This window comes from Monodelphis domestica, chromosome 4 (assembly GCF_027887165.1).
Source record: "Monodelphis domestica isolate mMonDom1 chromosome 4, mMonDom1.pri, whole genome shotgun sequence".
NCBI lineage: Eukaryota > Metazoa > Chordata > Mammalia > Didelphimorphia > Didelphidae > Monodelphis > Monodelphis domestica.
In genome coordinates this window covers 67,909,234-67,928,164 of record NC_077230.1, presented here as the reverse complement: position 1 = coordinate 67,928,164, position 18,931 = coordinate 67,909,234, and the positions used below count along the sequence as shown (strand labels likewise).

Below are 18,931 nucleotides of genomic sequence, written 5' to 3'. Positions count from 1 at the left end.
TTTTTTATTGTTCTAAGAATGGCCACTTATGCTTGAACTTGTCTTAAGTGAGTTTTTTCTTGTTTGGTCTTTTGTTCAATAAGTTAAAGTCTGAAAAAAGGTTTTATGGGTTGTGAATAACAGTGAAACAGTGGTAGGCTCTGATTTATAAATTTGCACAACCCTTTAGAACTGGTTTTTTGGAATGAAAATTATTATAGAATATGCTGTATACTTCCCTTGTATACAGGGAAAATGTTATTTTCTATGATTTTGAATCCTTTCCATCTAGTTCCCCTCCTAGATGCTGTTGGTGATCCTAGAAGAACAGGAGATATGAGAGTTCTTCTTGTGGAAACCCCCCTGGCAAAAAATAGTGAGGACTTGCCCATAAGGTCCAAGGGGATATTGGCAGAGTTATAAGAAGAAAGACTGAAAAATTTTCCACATTCAATTAAAAGAACATTTATTAAGTACATCCTTTATGCCATATACTACTAGGGAATATGAAGATAAAAAACAATAGTCCTTACTTTCAAGAAGCTTGTTGTTGACTAGGCAGTCATAACATAACATAGATAACTATGGTTCAAGTCCAGAGTTTGATGAAAGCAAAGGCAAAATTCAAAGTGCTATAGAATATTTTGAGCAGAGGAAGAACACTTCCCAATCCCTCATAATTCTAGTGCCTTCCTTCTGTCATTTCCTACTTTCTGTCTTTATTGCCTGCTTTGTATACATATGTTTTTGTATATTCTTTCTCCTGTTAGATTGTATGTTTCTTGAGGACAAGTACCATCTTTTGCCTCTTTTTGTTTAGCACAGTGCCTAACCCAAAGTAGGTGCTTAATAAATGCTTATTGATTGACTTCAGTTCTTTCTAGCATTGAAGTAGTTTTCAAAATGTTGTCTATAATTTTTTAAAGCTGCCATAACTTGTTATGTAAGAGACAGGGCAGGGGGTAGGGACCAGACCTGTGATTATCAGTATTGAGAACTCCTGATGAGCAAATGTTTCCTACTAATGCTTGTTGGGACCTTTTCTCTTCTTAAGAAAGTTGCTGGAAGCATAAATGAGAGGTTAAAGTTACTTAACCAAGGTTCTATAGTCTAAATGTGTTAGAAGAGATCCTTGAACTTTTGTGCTTCCAAATCAAGCTATCTGCTATGCTGAGCAACCTTTCTGAATGTGGAGAGAGAGAATTATTTTGCTTAGCTATTGTATGCCTTAAATAGATTTCTCTAAAGTTCTTTCAAGCTTATTTTTTCCCCATGTTTTGTCATTTTTTTAATGGAAGTCATAACATAAAAATAAAACTATTTTAATGTTAACTACCTGTCAATTATGATCACATAGTTTTTCCACATATCTTAACCTTGTTAGTTTTTCTTCTAACAATCAACATGTTCCTAGTCAGTCCCTTCACCACTGTCTTATAGCATGTTCTGAATGTCCTGTGTAAAACATTTTTTTGGTGTGTTTATAGGTGTGGGGAAGGGTATGTGGTGATCTGTACATATTATGATTTTAACAGTGTAGGGCCACCCACTGGAAATTCCCTTTCCCTAATGGAGAATAGCACTTTGTGTGTAACAGAGTCCAAGAGAGTTGTTTGAGGACACTGAGAGGTTGGGCCTTGCTCTTGTTCATATAGCCAGCTTTTCAAAGAAACAGATTTTAGTTTGATTATTTCTAGTCTTTTTTGTTTTACAAATAATCTACTTCTTTAATCTTCAAAATCTCTTCTCCTGGGTTTATTTGTTGCAATTCTAATTTTTGCAAATGAATACTCATTTCATTAACATTCTATTTTTTTAATGTATGTTCTTAGGGTTATAATTTATCCATTGAGAATTTCTTTAACTTCATTCCAGAAGTTTTGATATGTTGTTTCATCATTATTTCTTTTTTTTCTTTTTTTGCAGTATTTTTTTAACATTATTTTATTTGGTCGTTTTCATACATTATTCACTGGAAACAAAGATCATTTTCTTTTCCTTCCCCTCCCCCCCCCCCCCCCCCCCCCCCCCCCCCCGCCTTTCCCTCTCCCATAGCCGACGCATGATTCCACTGGTTATCACATGTGTTCTTGACTGGAACCCATTTCCCTGTTGTTGGAATTTGCATTAGAATGTTCATTTAGAGTCTCTCCTCAGTCTTATCCCCTCCAACCCTGTAGTCAAGCAGTTGCTTTTCATCAGTGTTTTTACTCCCACAGTTTATCCTTTGCTTGTGGATAGTATTTTTTTAGATCCCTGCAGATTGTTCCGGGACATTGCACTGACACTAATGGAAAAGTACATTATCTTCTATTGTACCACAATGTATCAGTCTCTTTGTACAATGTTTTCCTGGTTCTGCTCCTTTCGCTCTGCATCACTTCCTGGAGGTTGTTCCAGTCTCCATGGAATTCCTCCACTTTATTATTCCTTTGAGCACAATAGTATTCCATCATCAACATATACCACAATTTGTTCAGCCATTCCCCAATTGAAGGACATCCCCCTCATTTTCCAATTTTTGGCCACCAAAAGAGCGCAGTTATGAATATTATTGTACAAGTCTTTTTGTCCATTATCTCTTTGGGGTACAGACCCAGCAGTGCTATGGCTGGATCAAAGGGCAGGCATTCTTTTATCGCCCTTTGGGCATAGTTCCAAATTGCCCTCCAGAATGGTTGGATCAATTCACAACTTCACCAGCAATGAATTAATGTCCCCACTTTGCCGCATCCCCTCCAGCATTCATTACTTTGCATAGCTGTCATGTTAGCCAATCTGCTAGGTGTGAGGGGATACCTCAGAGTTGTTTTGATTTGCATCTCTCTGATTATAAGAGATTTAGAACACTTTTTCATGTGCTTATTAATAGTTTTGATTTCTTTGGCTGAGAACTGCCTGTTCATGTCCCTTGCCCATTTGTCAATTGGAGAATGGCTTGATTTTTTGTACAATTGATTTAGTTCTTTATAAATTTGAGTAATTAAACCTCTGTCAGAGGTTTTTATGAAGATTGTTTCCCAATTTGTTGCTACCCTTCTGATTTTGGTTACATTGGTTTTGTTTGTACAAAAACTTTTTAATTTGATGTAATCCAGATTATTTATTTTGCATTTTGTAACTCTTTCTAATTCTTGCTTGGTTTTGAAGTATTTCCCTTCCCAAAGGTCTGACATGTATACTATTCTGTGTTCGCCTAATTTTCTTATAGTTTCCTTCTTTATGTTCAAGTCATTCACCCATTTTGAATTTATCTTGGTGTAGGGTGTGAGGTGTTGATCTAAGCCTAATCTTTCCCACACTGTCCTCCAATTTTCCCAGCAGTTTTTATGAAATAGTGGATTTTTGTCCCAAAAGCTGGAATCTTTGGGTTTATCATATACTGTCTTGCTGAGGTTGCTTGCCCCCAGTCTATTCCACTGATCCTCCTTTCTGTCTCTTAGCCAGTACCAAATTGTTTTGATGACCGCTGCTTTGTAATATAGTCTGAGATCTGGGACTGCAAGACCCCCTTCCTTTGTATTTTTTTTCATTATTTCCCTGGATATCCTTGATCTTTTGTTCTTCCAAATGAACTTTGTTATGGTTTTTTCTAAATCAGTAAAAAACATTTTTGGAAGTTCCATGGGTATGGCACTAAATAGATAGATGAGTTTGGGTAGGATGGTCATTTTTATTATATTGGCTCGTCCTACCCATGAGCAGTTAATGTTCTTCCAATTGTTCAAGTCTAGTTTTAGTTGTGTGGAAAGTGTTTTGTAGTTGTGTTCATATAGATCCTGTGTTTGTCTCGGGAGATAGATTCCTAAGTATTTTATTTTGTCTAGGGTAATTTTGAATGGGATTTCTCTTTCTAGTTCTTGCTGCTGAGCTGTGTTGGAATTATATAGAAATGCTGATGACTTATGTGGGTTTATTTTGTATCCTGCAACTTTGCTAAAGTTGTTGATTATTTCAATTAGCTTTTTGGTTGAATCTCTAGGATTCTTTAAGTAGACCATCATGTCATCTGCAAAGAGCGATAATTTGGTCTCCTCCTTGCCTATTTTAATGCCTTCAATTTCTTTTTCTTCTCTAATTGCTACTGCTAGTGTTTCTAATACAATGTCAAATAATAGAGGTGATAATGGGCATCCTTGTTTCACTCCTGATCTTAATGGGAATGGATTTAGTTTATCCCCATTGCAGATGATATTAGCTGATGGTTTTAGATATATACTGTTTATTATTTTTAGGAATGACCCTTCTATTCCTATGCTTTCTAGTGTTTTTAGTAGGAATGAGTGTTGTATTTTGTCAAAGGCTTTTTCTGCATCTATTGAGATAATCATGTGGTTCTTGTTGGTTTGCTTGTTGATGTGGTCAATTATGTGGATAGTTTTCCTAATGTTGAACGTTTCATCATTATTTCTTTCATTTAATTGTTAATTATTTTTATGATTGATTCTTTGACCCACTCATTTAAAATTTCATTATTATTGTCTCTATTTGGGGTCTTTGTCTTTTGGTTGTTTTCCTTGAACTGATTACATTTTTTGCATTTAATTTTACATTTAATTGCATTATAGTCTACAAATTGCATGTTTAGTACTTCTGTCTTCTAAAATTTATTTACAATATTTTTTGTGTCCTAATATATGGTTGTGACACATGTAGGTATACACACAGATATGTGTGTCTATATAATATAAAAAATTCTATAGCCATTCTGTTTAAAAAGATTCCATAAGCTCTAGTTTCTTTGACAGTTTGTTCAAGCCTCTATTTTCACTTTTTTCTTTTAGATTTGTTGAAATCTATGAGAAGTGTATGAGACTCCTATAATTTTTTTTTGTGCAATTCAGTTAATTTTTCTTTTATGATTTTAGATAGCTTTTGGAAAATATAAGTTTAATTTTGATTATCACTTCTTTCAGTGTAATTGAATTTCTGTGTATATGTATATGGAAAATGAATTTTTGTTTTTGCTTTGTGTGATAGCATAATTAGAATGCCTGAATTTTTGGATTTACTTGGTGCAGAGCAAATTTTGATCTAGCTTCTCATTATTCTGTGAATATCTTTGTACTTTAGTTGTGGTTCTTATAAGCAGCAAATTGTCGAGTTATTTTTTTCTTATCCATATAATTAGTCACTTTCACTTTATTTTATTCCATTCCCATTTAAAGTTATGAGTTAGGTTTATATTTTCTTCCATTTGTATCACTAATATTACTTTTTTTCCTGAATTGGTATTTTTAAAAAATCTTTATTTTTAGATAGCAGTTTTCCCTGAAGGCAACACTCTTCCCTGAGACTCCCTTCCTCTCACCCTCAACCCCCTACTTCCTTTCATTTGTCATACCTTTTCCTAATTTTATAATTCTACTCATATTGATTCATTTTAATTTTTTCTTTTATCTAGTTATTCAATTCTTCCCTTCTTTTTTCTATTAAGTATATATAAATAGAATCTGCCCCATCCTCTTTTCTCCCTCAATTTATTTTGTTTTTGGGGTTTTAAATTTTTTCTCCCTCTTCCTAAAAAGAATTTTATTTTGTCATTCTCTTCATTAATTCTTTTTTTCTTTCTATTCTAAACTTTTATTTTTGATTCATAGTCCTTATACTTGTTTTCAGCTTCTAAAGTACCTATTTTGAGTTCTCTCTTCTGAACAGTTTCTATGTTATAGCCTAGTAGATGTTCCCCTTTTCCAGTTTTTTTCAAATTTGCCTCCTTTTCGAAAAATATTAATTCCTTTGGGAAACAAGAGTAGAAGTATTCACTCATGGTAGAAATTTCTCTATCTCTGAACTGTAGTTCATTTCTAACCCTTTCCATCTGCATGGTCATTTTCCTTCTCGTGATGTGTGGATCCATACCCTCTTAAATCTTCTTGATTCAGGTTGTCCCCATGAGCTCTTTTTGATTCCCTTTTTCCTGAGGTAGGATTTTGGCCGTGGAGGCATAATACTCCTACAGAGGTTGTTACCTCTAAGCACCAAATTCCCTTCAAATTATAATTTTAATTTTTCCATCTTCCATTATAGAATACCTTCCCTTCCCCCACCTCACACAGCATTGGAAAACTCTTCAGTAGGGATCCTGCCTCTATCACTAAATTCAGATTTCTCCCAATTTTAATCTTCCCATTAGGCACCTCTCCCATAACTTGTCTTCAAAACAGTTCTTTTCTTTTATTTCTTTGGCTTGATTAGATTAGGAAACATCAATTTTCTTATCTCTTCCACCTTTTTTTAAACCTCCCATTCTGTAGTTTACTTTCACTAAAATAAAATGAAACTTTGATTTACCTGGGAGGGAGGGAGGTTTGTGAAATTTAGTCCTTAGTCTCCTCCTCTGCCAACATTGTTCCTTTTTAAGCTCCAATTTCTTCTTTATCCCATTATGTGTTTTTAGAAAGAAATTTCTTATAGTTCCTCTGCTGTTATTTTGTGGTTGCATTTGAAATTTCATTCAGTTGTTATTGGCAGTCTTTTTTTTCCTAGTTATTTTTTTTATACTCTTAACATTCCATCTTAGAATCAAAACTATGTATTGGTTCTAAGCTAGAAGATCAGTAAGAGCTAGGCAATAAATGGGGGTTAAGTGACTTGCCTAGAGTTACCACAGTTAGGAAATGTTTGAGGCCAGATTTGATTGATCCTAGACCTCCTGTCTCTAGGTCTGGCTCTCAATCCACTCAGCCACCCCGTTGCCCCCTCTAGTTTTTGTAAGCCCTCTTTCACAAAGTTTCTAATGTGGTGTAATTTATTTAATTACTTGTAATATTCTTAGCTCTTTCTTGTGTTTGTGTCACCTAGTGTATTTGTAAATTAAATAATCTGCTCATGTCTATTGTTTTGATAGGAATTCTTCAATACCTCTCTTAATGAATGTCTATTTTTTTTTTCATTGATTAGGCTCAGTTATTCAGGGTATGTCATTTTGAATTTCATCTTAATCTCTTGGCTTTTAAGAATATATTATCCCTTACCCTCCTGTGATTTTCATGGAGAATAGTCTTGTGTTTTTCAAGTTTCCTTTATTTTATATTTAAAGATCTTTTTTCTGTTTCATTTGCAGAATTTCTTGATTGTCATTGGTATTGTTAAATTTAACCACTCTGGGTCTTAGAGTTTTAGAATTTTTGTTTTTGTTTTCCTCCTGGAGGCAATCTGTGGATTCTTTTGATTGGCATTTTGTTTTCTGTATTCAGGAAATCTGTCAACTTTTTGTATTATTATTTTATGATGTTCAGGGTTTTTTCCCCTATCTTATTATGTTCTTCAGGGAGATATGATCTTTAAATTATCTTTGCATCCTGTCTTTGAGAGCAATTTGTTTTGTTTATATAGAGATAATGTGTGTGTTTTTAAGAACATTTTTGTATTTTGCTTCTCTTGTTCCCAACTATACTTCACTTAAATATGTTTATATCTAGGTAGGTTGGGTTAAAGCACCTAAGAGTGCTAGACTTGGAATCTGGAAGACCTGAGTTCAAATCCTTCCTCTTTGACACTTATTAGCAATGTGAACCCAGGCAAGGTCACCTGATTTCCCCATAGCCTTGTTTTCTCATCATTTAGTGGGACTAATAAACTACCTATCATATGGAGTTGTTGTATTTAATATATAGTCTTTTGCAAACCTTAAAAGTCATATATAAATACTAGCTATAATAGCTATTCTCAATGACTTGTTTTCTTGTTTCTTTGATGAAACTTACTACTATGGATTCAAGTTTTTTATTCATTCAATTATTTCTGCTGTACATGTCATAAATTATACGATTTCTCAATTTTTAACTTTTATTTTGAGAATTTGTATTTCTCTCTTGAACTCTTCAATGCACAAGGTCCTTGTTTCAATTTCCTTTGTTTTACAATATTAAGAAAGTTTTAACTTAATGTCTTGGTTGCCACTTTTTCTATTTTAATATTTTCCCTGTTGATTTTTCACTAAATTTCTTCCTCCTAAAATCTTTGGTAAAGTTTTTCCCCTTTTATTCCCATGCTGTACACTTTCTGACTCTTTCCCCCTTTGATGGTAGATCCTGTTTAGATTGTCACAGCACTCTTAGCTTCCTCTCACATTATGATTCTAGGCCCTTCTCCTTAAAGTTTCATGCAGTTCTCTGAACCCTTTTCCCCCCTCCATATCATGCTGGCATCTTATTCCATTTTCCTGGGTTCTTAGTCCTCTGACTTACCATTGTTGCACTATACTGCTGCCCCCAGGATGAACAGTTTCCACTTTAATATATCTCCTCTTCCTCCCCAAGGGGGTGGACAAAGATTTTGTGTCAGCTAATTGCTACCACAGAATGGTTCAATGAGAGTATGGAAATGATGTACTGGCAGAGACAGCAACAGCAGGAAGCAAATTGCTTAGAGGATACCAGAGCACAAGTTAGTGAGTCAGGTTGTACCATCCTGCCAAAAGAAGAAGGCTGGCCAGGGAGGGGCTGTTGAGTGATCTTGTTAGGGATTAATTCACCTTCTTTATTGTCAATACATTGGGTTGTAATATCTTTAGGCTTTTTGGTATCTTGGCTTGTGGAGACAATAGCAATTGCTTTTGCATATAATTCCTATTTGGGGAAGTTTTTGAGAGTTCACAAAGCCTGGAGAAAATAAAAGTGTCTAATCATCCATTATTTGAGTAACTTGACCAACAATTACTAGTATGTAACAAAGGCAAGCTTGAAAGCTAGGTCTTTGGGGCTCCAAGGCAAACTTTCATCTACTATGCAATGATACCTCATAAAGTAATTGTAACAGTCAAATAAAAATATATTAAGAAAGTTAAATTTTTTGTTTAATTAAAAAATAGTATCCATAATATTTGCTATCTGAATTGCCAGAAGAAAAAAAATGTGATGCTGTTATCTTTCAGTAGTTTTTTTAGCAATAGAAATGATGTTGAATCAGTATAAAAATATTTCCTTTAATTTTCTCCTGAGTAATAAAACTCCAATTACGTGCATTTTATTTCCTCCTTTGTTATGAAAACTCAGTTTATTTTGATAATTTCATTTAAGTAGCACCCTTCTAGAATATATATGGTTTAGTTCTTTTTATTCACTGCCAGCTCTGTTAGTGTGGTAGTTACCCATGCATCCCAGGGAGGATTAATGGGATAAACCAGCCTAGAAGGTATGGCAAGATGGCTGTTTTCACTGATAAAGGGAATGACCACATCTAAGGGATTAGAGATCCTTCATGTCTCCATAGGGTGAACATTTTAACTATAACTTTCTATTTGAAATAAAAGTCTGAGTGAATGAAACTCCCCAAATAAGTAGGGGTAGTTTTCCTTATAGTCATAAGACATTTTTGTCCAGTTGGATTGTATCTTATTTAGGTACTAGAAGTTTTGGAAGCAAAATGGTTTTTTAATGATTGAGTTGAAATAATTCTTTCTTTTTTTTTTTTAAGCACTTAAATATAAATCCAACTGTACAAGCGAAAAAACTATTGGATTAATTATTGCTGGATTATTCCTTACTGTGGTGGTTATTGTTGGGGCCGTTCTCTTTGTACCAGGTAAGTTGATAAGAAAGAGTAGCTTTTCAGGGTATAGAGTTATGACTAATTACCTTATTGCATTCATTTAGCACAGTGTGTTGTTTCAAAGTGGCATGAGCTCAGGTACAGCTCAGTCTTTGGGATATACTGACCACATGAGGCTCAATTTTAAGGTTAATTAATCTATCATTAAGAATTGAGCACCTGCTTTTTGCCCAGCAATGTGCTGGGGGTTTTGGGAAAGGCACCAATATTATAAGACTTGCTGCTTCCTTATTCTTATATATAAAAATCTTATGTTCTAGATAGTGAGATAAAAGGCATAGATTTGTGTGTACATACACACATACAGGCATATATAAATTTTATCTATATTTGCACATATATATGTGTGTATATATATATATGAACATATGTATATTTCGTTCTCTCCTCTAGTTTCACATGTGCACACATATTGCAATATATGTTGGCACATACATGTATGTCTGCAGACATGCATTCACATATATTTTGTGTGCACACATTTAATAATTATATGTTCACATGCTGAAGATACTCACATGAAGCCTTATAAATAAACTCTGATATCATTCACTAAGGGTTAATGGAAGGGAGAAACCAATATAAGCCAGTGTAGTTAAATAGGGCTTCTGGGGAAAAGTGGGACTTGATTTGACTTTTGAAGAATTGGGTGGATAAGATTTGGATAGGTAGTGAGTTATTCTTGGCTGGGGAAACTTCTTGAACAAAGAAGTGGGCAGATTTAACCTAACATCAGTTTAACCTAACACTAAACACATATTGCCAGCAGAATTCTATATTAGGAATGGGGGAGAGATAAAAAGTTTAGATAAGATGCTCTCTTGTCTAAATTGTAAGTTTCTTGAGAACTACAGTTTAAGAGGGCACATACATGACTTGTAGGTAAGTATTATTTAAATCAAAGATAAATGCATAGAGATGCAAGCAGAGTGCTAGAAGAGATTGCCTTGAGAACAGTACTCGGCACATAGTAGGTGCTTAATAATTGTTTATTGATTGGAGGGGAAAAGACTTTATTAATGGGGGGAAACTTTATGGACAAGTTAAGATTCAAAGTATTGGTAAGAATCGAACAAGTAAAGAGGAAAGCATGCCAGGCATAAGCAGGGAGTTGTGTAATAGAAATTTAGAACTTGATGTGAGACAATGTCTAATTCAGTTTCATGGAAATGTAAAAAGTTGAGGGGAGTACTAGGAGATAAGTCTTGAAAAATAGTTTAATAGCAGATATTTATTAAACAGATATTCAATGCAAGGCTGAGTTTGAACTTACCACTCCAGGGTTTTGAGAAGAGTAACATGACCAAATTTCTTCATACTCTGATGATACTCTGATGATATGAAGGCTGGTTGGGAAGGGGAAAGGGGTGTGGTGGAAAGATTTGCTTAGGAGACTACTGCAGTAGTCCAGGCAGGTGGTAATGGGACTGTACTGGAATGGTAGCAGTGAGAGTGGAGAGGAAGGAAATGCTGATAGAAATATTTCAGAACCGAAATCTATAAGACACAGTAACTGGAAACAAAAAGATGAGAGAGTTAAAAGTAATACCATAAAGTTTCAAAAGTGAAAAGCTGGGTGAATAATGGTTCCACAGACAAAAATAGTTAAGTCAGAAGGATAAAGTTTTTTGAGAAAGATGAGTGAGATCAGGTAATGGCATGTTGGGTTTGAAATACCTGTTGAACTTCAAGGGGGAGATAAAGGTCAAGGAAAAGGGAAAAAGTCTCAAGGGAAAGTTCAAGGCTAGAAGTAGAGATTTATGATCCACCTCTGCAGAGGGTAATAGTTGAAGCTATAGTAGAAAATGAAATTGCCAAGGCATGGCATGCAGAGAGAGAAAGGAAGGAGGTAGTTCAGTTTTGGAAGAGCTGAATCTAAGATGAAATGGATTTTGGTTGAGGTTTAATTGCCGATTCTGCATCTCTTAAAACACTTGTTTTCTTACTTTTCTTCACATGAGAATACTATTTTATTCACTAAAATAGTTTAAGAAATATTGTACAATTTTTAAAAAAGCTATAGATATTTTATCTCCAGTGTAGTTGTTACTTAATATAACCAAAAAATTAAATTTATTTTTGCTATTAACAGGTGAATATTCTGTGAAGAATGCTTCTGGACTTGGTTTAATTGTAATCCCTACTGTGACATTAGTGGTTCTCCAATACTGTTTATTTACAACAGGTAAGGACTCATTTCTTGTTATAACATGATTCTCCCATCCGTCATTTATTTTTTTCATCTTTTGCTAGAAATAATTTTTGGAAATTTTAAACAAACTTTAAATTGTGTATTTTAAAGTTGCTACAGGTTTTGGAGGCATTCAGAACTTTTGTAAAAGGTTTTATTTCATGAACTGCTTTCATTTTTATTTTAAATCAGTCAGTGGATTGAAATCATGCTACATAATGGCTTGATATTTCTTTTCTTATCACAGTTTTGTCATCATAAAGAAAAAAAGCAAAGTAAAACCTTTTCCATAAAGGATTTCTACATCTTACATTTATATAAGAAATAAAAATAATATGATCAACATATTCTTTCTAATGACCTTTTTCCAAAAATTGTTATGATAGATATGCTAAACTAATCCCTTTCCCCTTTAGTTCTTTGTTGTTTGCATTATAGGAAGCTAGAAAATGGTGCTCTTAATTCATGAAGTAGAAAATGTCCTTTGGTCTGTAATTGGTAAAGTTTTTGAATTTTATAATTTAACAGTGAGTGAAATAAATAGGCTTTATCAGCACAGTACTCTTTAGCTTCCAATTTTTTTAAAAAATGTGCTCTATGAAAATTCACACTGTAATAAAATGACATTTTCACTGGTTTATTTTCCCTTGGTGATAAATTACCAAGTTCTTAAAAAATTAATAAACATTCTAATCTTTCTGGTATCTGTTAGTCTTTTGGTCATGTAAATAAAGTTTAGTGCATTTTGAGGAGAGAAGGGTTTATTTGTTAAAAGTTTGAAAATCTGGTTAGCTGGCCAGGTTATTTGGTAGATATTGCAATGTTTATAAGAATAAACACATTTGCATAATGAAACTCACCAGAGCAATTTTGTGGGAGCATGAATAAGCCATATGGAAGGAAAAAATGTAAAACACATGGGAATTATTAAAGTATCTTTCTTCAAGATATTACATTAAAAAAAGGTATGCTAGCCTTCTGTCTGTTAGAATAAGTTGTTTCTTTTAAGGATGAATGTAAAACAGAGGATTAGGATACGATCCAGGTTTTGTAGTTCTAAGGACAATTAGATTTCTTCAGGAAATGTAAACTTCCTGTTATATCTGTTATGATTTGGCTTATGATTTGAAAAAAATAAGGAACCAAGGAATTTGTATTTTTTTTTATCTTAAATGTCTAAAGACAAAAAAGATTTTCAAGTTTCCCCTTCCCTACTAGTCTTTTGTGATTTTTTTTTTCCAGCTTTTGGGATGACCCTGTTTGCCATTGGTATATTGATTCTGCAGTTTTTGGGTTACATACTTGCTGTCATTGGACTAAGCCTGTGTATCACAGGTAAGAAACATGTTTCCTATATATAGAATGATTACATTTCGTTTCATTTGCACTAACTTAAATACTGTAACATTGAAAACCATTTCTTACCTGAAGTGGGTTTGTTTTGTTTTTGGTATTTAAAAAAAACTCATTTTTACCCGACAAGTATCATTTCTTTCTTCGTTGCTATGAAAATATTTATTCTAGGTGGTTTTGCCTGTTAATTGGTTTATCAGTAAAGTTGTAGTTAGTGCAAGTTTCTCTTGAAGCCAAATTGGAACAATGTTAACTTTCTTCTTGGTGTACTGGAACATATGTTATATGGCCACTGTATTTTTTCTTATAATGTTTTCTTGTTATTTCTTTAAAGGACCTAAGAGTGTTATACCAATGTTGTCTCACATTCTTACACCATTCCTAGGATACTAGTTGACAAGTATTACGAATAGATCATACAAAAATTCTTTTTTTTTTTCCTATTAAAGTCTCTACAACATTTAGTAATATTCCTCTTATTTAGCATTTAAGCAATCATAGTTAGGCATATCATGCAGTTTATAAAAATTCAAGTGCTTCTATTCTCCTGGAATTTTTATTCTTGTATGGAAAGGCAGATTAATTCAAGTAGACAAAACAAAATATATTATTCAATTCACTCAGTTTATTTGACTGTTAATTTGAGAGAGTGCTGTGCTGGGTCCTAGGCATAACATGAGTTTTTGTAAGATAGTTCCTGCCCTGATGAAACTTATATGTTAATAATCACAGCAATGTAAAATGGCATTGTCCTCTTAGATTTTGGTGGTGAATTTGTGGGAAGTACTCAAGCTGCTTTTAACTTTTTTTTTTTGTCATTTTCATATATTATTCATTGGAAACAGAGATCATTTTCTTTTCCTCCCACCCCCACCCCCCGCCACCCCTCCCCTTTTCTTTGAAATCTCCCGATTTCTTTGGGTATCACATGTGTCCTGGCCCCGAACCCATTTCCTTGCTGTTGGTATTTGCATTAGGGTGCTCATTTAGCATCTCTCCTCCACCATATCCCCTCAACCTCTGTAGTCAAGCAGTTGCTTTTCCTCGGTGTTTTTACTCCCTCAGTTTGTCCTCTGCTTATGGATAGTGTTTTTTCTCCTAGATCCCTGCAGATTGTTCAGGGACATTGTAAAGCCATTAATGGAGAAGTCCATTACATTTGATTGCACCACAGTGTATCAGTCTCTGTGTACAATGTTCTCCTGGTTCTGCTCCTCTCACTCTGCATCACTTCCTGGAGGTTGTTCCAGTCCCCATGGAATTCCTCCACTTTATTATTCCTTTGAGCACAATAGTATTCCATCACCGACATATACCACAATTTGTTCAGCCATTCCCCAATTGAAGGGCATCCCCTCATTTTCCAATTTTTGGCCACCACAAAGAACACAGCTATGAGTATTCTTGTCCTTATTATCTCTTTGGGGTACAGACCCAGCAGTGCTATAGCTGGATCAAAGGGCAGACAGTCTTTTATCGCCCTTTGGGCATAGTTCCAAATTGCCCTCCAGAATGGTTGGATCAATTCACAACTCCACTAACAATGAATTAATGTCCCTACTTTGCCACATCCCCTCCAGCATTCATTACTTTCTTTTGCTGTCATGTTAGCCAATCTGCTAGGTGTGAGGTGATACCTCAGAGTTGTTTTGATTTGCTTCTCTCTGATTACAAGAGATTTAGAACACTTTTTCATGTGCTTATTAAGAGTTTTGATTTCTTTGGCTGAGAACTGCCTGTTCATGTCCCTTGCCCATTTTTCAATTGGAGAATGGCTTGATTTTTTGTACAACTGGTTTAGCTCTTTATAAATTTGAGTAATTAGACCTTTGTCAGAGGTTTTTGTTATGAAGATTGTTTCCCAGTTTGTTGCTTCCCTTCTAATTTTAGTTACATTGTTTTTGTTTGTACAAAAACTTTTTAATTTGATGTAATCAAAATTATTCATTTTATATTTTGTGACTCTAAATCTTGGTTGGTTTTAAAATCTTTCCCTTCCCAAAGGTCTGACATGTATACTATTCTGTGTTCACCTAATTTACTTATAGTTAACTTCTTTATATTCAAGTTATTCACCCATTCTGAGTTTATCTTGGTGTAGGGTGCTTTTAACTTTTTAATAACTGGATAATATTGTATAACAGGATAAGCTTATCTGCTCCTTATTGAAGTTACTCATTTGATGTCTCATGATAGTTTTCTGAAGTAATTCAGCAGCATTTTTTAAAAAGAGGCCTATCTACCCTGCAGACTTAGAACCCTAGAGACATTTTTGTATGAGGCTCAGGGATAAGACATGATCCTTCCATTGGTCTCCTGTTCTAACAGTGAAACTTTCAGAGATCTTTCCTGTCCCTCTCAACTGATATCACCTCTTGAAATTTTAGACTTTTATGAAACTTCTGGTGATAATTGCATAACTTTGCTTATCCATAGATAAAATATCCAAATAACTGCATATCCACTTTGCCTAAGTCTTAGAGTTTTTTTAATATTCATTAGATGCCACTATTCAGATTAAACATTTTTAAATCACCTACTGCCTCAGAAGTAGGTCTTCCAGTGGGATCTCATGAGATCAGGGCCCAACGTTCCAGTTCTAGAAAGAAATTTCAGGACTGGTCTCTTTCTTTCCTCCAAAAGTGGAAAAGTTGATGTTTCATCAGTTCTTGATCAAGTAAATATACCTCATCAGGCTCAACAGCATTCCCTAGTTCTACTGGAGCCTTTTTGAAGTCTTTAAGCATGAACTCCTCCCCAGAATTGATGGACATACCATGGATATGTGAGAACAAATGCTTATCCCATTTTTGGAAGTGCAGTTACTATTCTAGGAAATTCTTCACAGGGCCATACGTAGTTACTGTAAACTTTAGAAGAATTCCTCCACCCCTTCCTTGTCAGGTACTTACCCAGCCAGGTTCTATTTTATTTATATATGCCTATCTCAAGTACTTATTTCAAAGACTGATGAAGATAGATGTCACACAAATAATGATATTTTTTCTTTTTTCTTCTTTTTTAAACCCTTGTCTTCTGTCTTAGAATCAATACTAAATATTGGTACCAAGACAGCAAAGTGATAAGGGGTAGGCAATGGGAGTTAAGTGGATTGTGGCATCAAATAGCTAGGAAATGTCTAATACCAGATTTAAACCCAGGACCTCCCATCTCCAGGTTTGGCTCTCTGTCCACTGAGCCACCTAGCTACCTCAGTAATAATGTTTTCTAGCACAATAGTCTGAGTCACCTCACTTTTTTTTTTTAATCCTTACCTTCCATCTTGGAGTCAATACTGTGCATTGACTCTAAGGCAGAAGAGCAATAAAGGTCTTGCCTTACTGAAGCATTTGCTCTACTAGATATACTAGTAATGGATCCTATTAAATTTAAGGACAAGAATTAAGTTTCCTTGGAAAACTTGCTCATTAAACTGAAAGGAATTAAGAATATTTGACATTGACCTTGTCTTGAACAGATTTAATTATTGCAACTGATTTCTTGAAATAACTAACTCCAAAAACCTAGATATTCATGTTATAGCACAATATTCAGTTATATATACTTTTCTTTATTAATTGTCATTTAATCAAAACTTTTGCTGCCTTTTTTAAAATAAAAAAAAAAAACAATCCCATCACCTTCTATCTTAGATACAATATTAATATTAGTTCCAAGGCAAAAGAACATTATGGACCAGGCAATTAAGGTTAAGTGACAGGATCTCTACTTAACTGCATTTTTAGCATTTGTCTTTTAAATGAGATCAAATAAGTCATTCTTGTTCCTTGATAACTGAGAATAGTCATAGAACCTAGCTAGAGCTCTTTCTGCTAATAATAACAATAGTAACTATAATAGCTAGCATTTATGTACATCTTTGTAGTTTGCAAAGCACTTTACTACCTATATTATTTCATCTAATCCTCACAACAATTCTGCAAGGTATAGGTATTATTATCTTCAATTTGTATTAAGGAAACAGGTTAAGAAGGTGACTTACTTAAGTGACTGTGGTCACATAGCTAAATGCCTGAGATGGGATTTAAATTTAGATCTTTCTCTACCCACCGTACTACCTATGTATTACTGTTGTTATATATCTGTATAAAACAGGTAAGATTGTTTCATATATGCTTCTAATGTAAAACAATTTTTGTTTTTTGGCAGAGTGTTCCCCTACACAGGGTCCTCTAATGATTTCAGGCTTGGGCATTATTGCCCTTGCAGAATTGCTTGGTCTAGTTTACATGAAATTTGTGGGTAAGTAGAACTTATTTTATATCATTTTATGGAATTTAGAAATTTTGCCTGATTTCTTTGTTTTAGTGCCAAAGAGGATTGTATGAAGCTTTGAATCTAAAAATAAGAATTCAAAGAGAACACTTTGCTGTTGGAATTCTTTTTACAACAGTTAAAATTTCAATTATTTCAGCCCATTTAGAGAGAGGAGACAGTTGGAATTAATAGGAAGCTTGTGTCATAGCCTACTTCTAAAGAAATGTCCACTTAGTTAAATTCTATTTAGAGGTGGCTGAATACTCATTTTAATGAACAGATTAAGAGAAATTTTGAATCAGAATGTTAATTTGTGTGTGTTAAGATAATACTTGCAGAATCCTAGCCCTTTGCAGAGCTACCTGACCACAAACTAGTAGAAGTGTTGACTTCCCAATCTCAGAGAATAATATATAACTTAATAATAATACAAATTTAAAAAGCTTTTAAAATGCCAACAACACAATATATCCTCATTAACTTTAAAAAGGAACGATTCTAAAGCATGTTTTAAAATTCTTAAAAATTAATTGTTAAACATGAAAGAATATTTTGTTTTTGAAATACTCTTTTATTTTGTTGTTTTAGATCAAAGTTTTTAGTTTTGGCTTTTTTTTTAATTAAAAATTATTATTTAACTTGGCATTTGTGTCAAACCCTTTTTAACCATTTGTAGGGAACCCATTTTCTAGAAATGATTTTTAACTTGCATGTGAGCACTTCTGAGTGAGAGAATGAGAGAACCTTACAGAACAGTACTTCAGAGGCCATCTAGTTATTCAGCTTATCAGTAGACATTTATTAGGTACCTACTTTGTGCCAAGCATTGTGCTAAACTCAAGAGTATAAAGAAAGGCAAAAGATAATCTCTACTCTTGAGGAGCTCACAGGTTTGTTTGTTTTTTTTAACCCTTACCTTCTGTTTAAAATCAATATAAAGCACTGATTTCAAGGAAAAAGATCAATAAGGGCTAGGCATTTAGGGTTAAGTGACTTGCCCAGGGTTACACAGCTTAGAAGTGTCCAGGGCTACATTTTAATCCAAGACCTCTTGACTCCAGGCTTGGCTCTCTGACGACTGTGTCACCTAGATGCCCTTGGGGAGCCTACAGTTTATTGGGTACCAACCTTCATCTAAAATAAACTTTTCCTTTATATGATCCTCAACAATTGATTATGTAGTCTCTGCTCAAAGGCATTGGGTTTCACGATCTAAGGAGGCATCCTATTTTATTTTTGCTTAGTTATAACTATTAGGAAGTTTTCCTTATTTTAAATGAAAAATTTGCCTCCTCACATGCACCATTTGTTTCTGGTTATGTTCTCACAAACTAAGGAGAAAATTTTACTCTCTTGTGTAAAAACCTTTCATAAAGGTTTGGAAAGAATTTGTATTCTAAATAAATTTAAGCATTAGTGTCCTCTTCTACCCCACCCCACGCAGCTTGGTTTATACCACGTGTTTGTTTAATCAATATCTTTTCTATAGATTAAAATAGATAACTCCTATTTAGATTATCTTGGTAGTAGAGTTAAAGTTGATTTGAGGTCCTACTATGATGGAATTTATAGATA

General features: G+C 34.1%; 1 protein-coding gene across 14 annotated transcripts in view; it reads left to right on the top strand.

Annotated features, from left to right (window-relative positions):
* Positions 1-18,931, top strand: part of CD47 (CD47 molecule) — a 131,474-nt gene that overhangs the window by 94,388 nt on the left and 18,155 nt on the right. For all 14 annotated transcript variants that reach the window (XR_467139.3, XR_467140.3, XR_008911102.1 and 11 more), the window contains 4 exons: positions 9,400-9,507; positions 11,627-11,719; positions 12,968-13,060; positions 17,249-17,341. Coding sequence is in view for 11 of the 14 variants with exons in the window: in XM_056793429.1 (XP_056649407.1) it covers positions 9,400-9,507; positions 11,627-11,719; positions 12,968-13,060; positions 17,249-17,341 (387 nt within the window). In the remaining 3 variants the exon portion in view is untranslated. The remainder of the gene's footprint in view (positions 1-9,399; positions 9,508-11,626; positions 11,720-12,967; positions 13,061-17,248; positions 17,342-18,931) is intronic.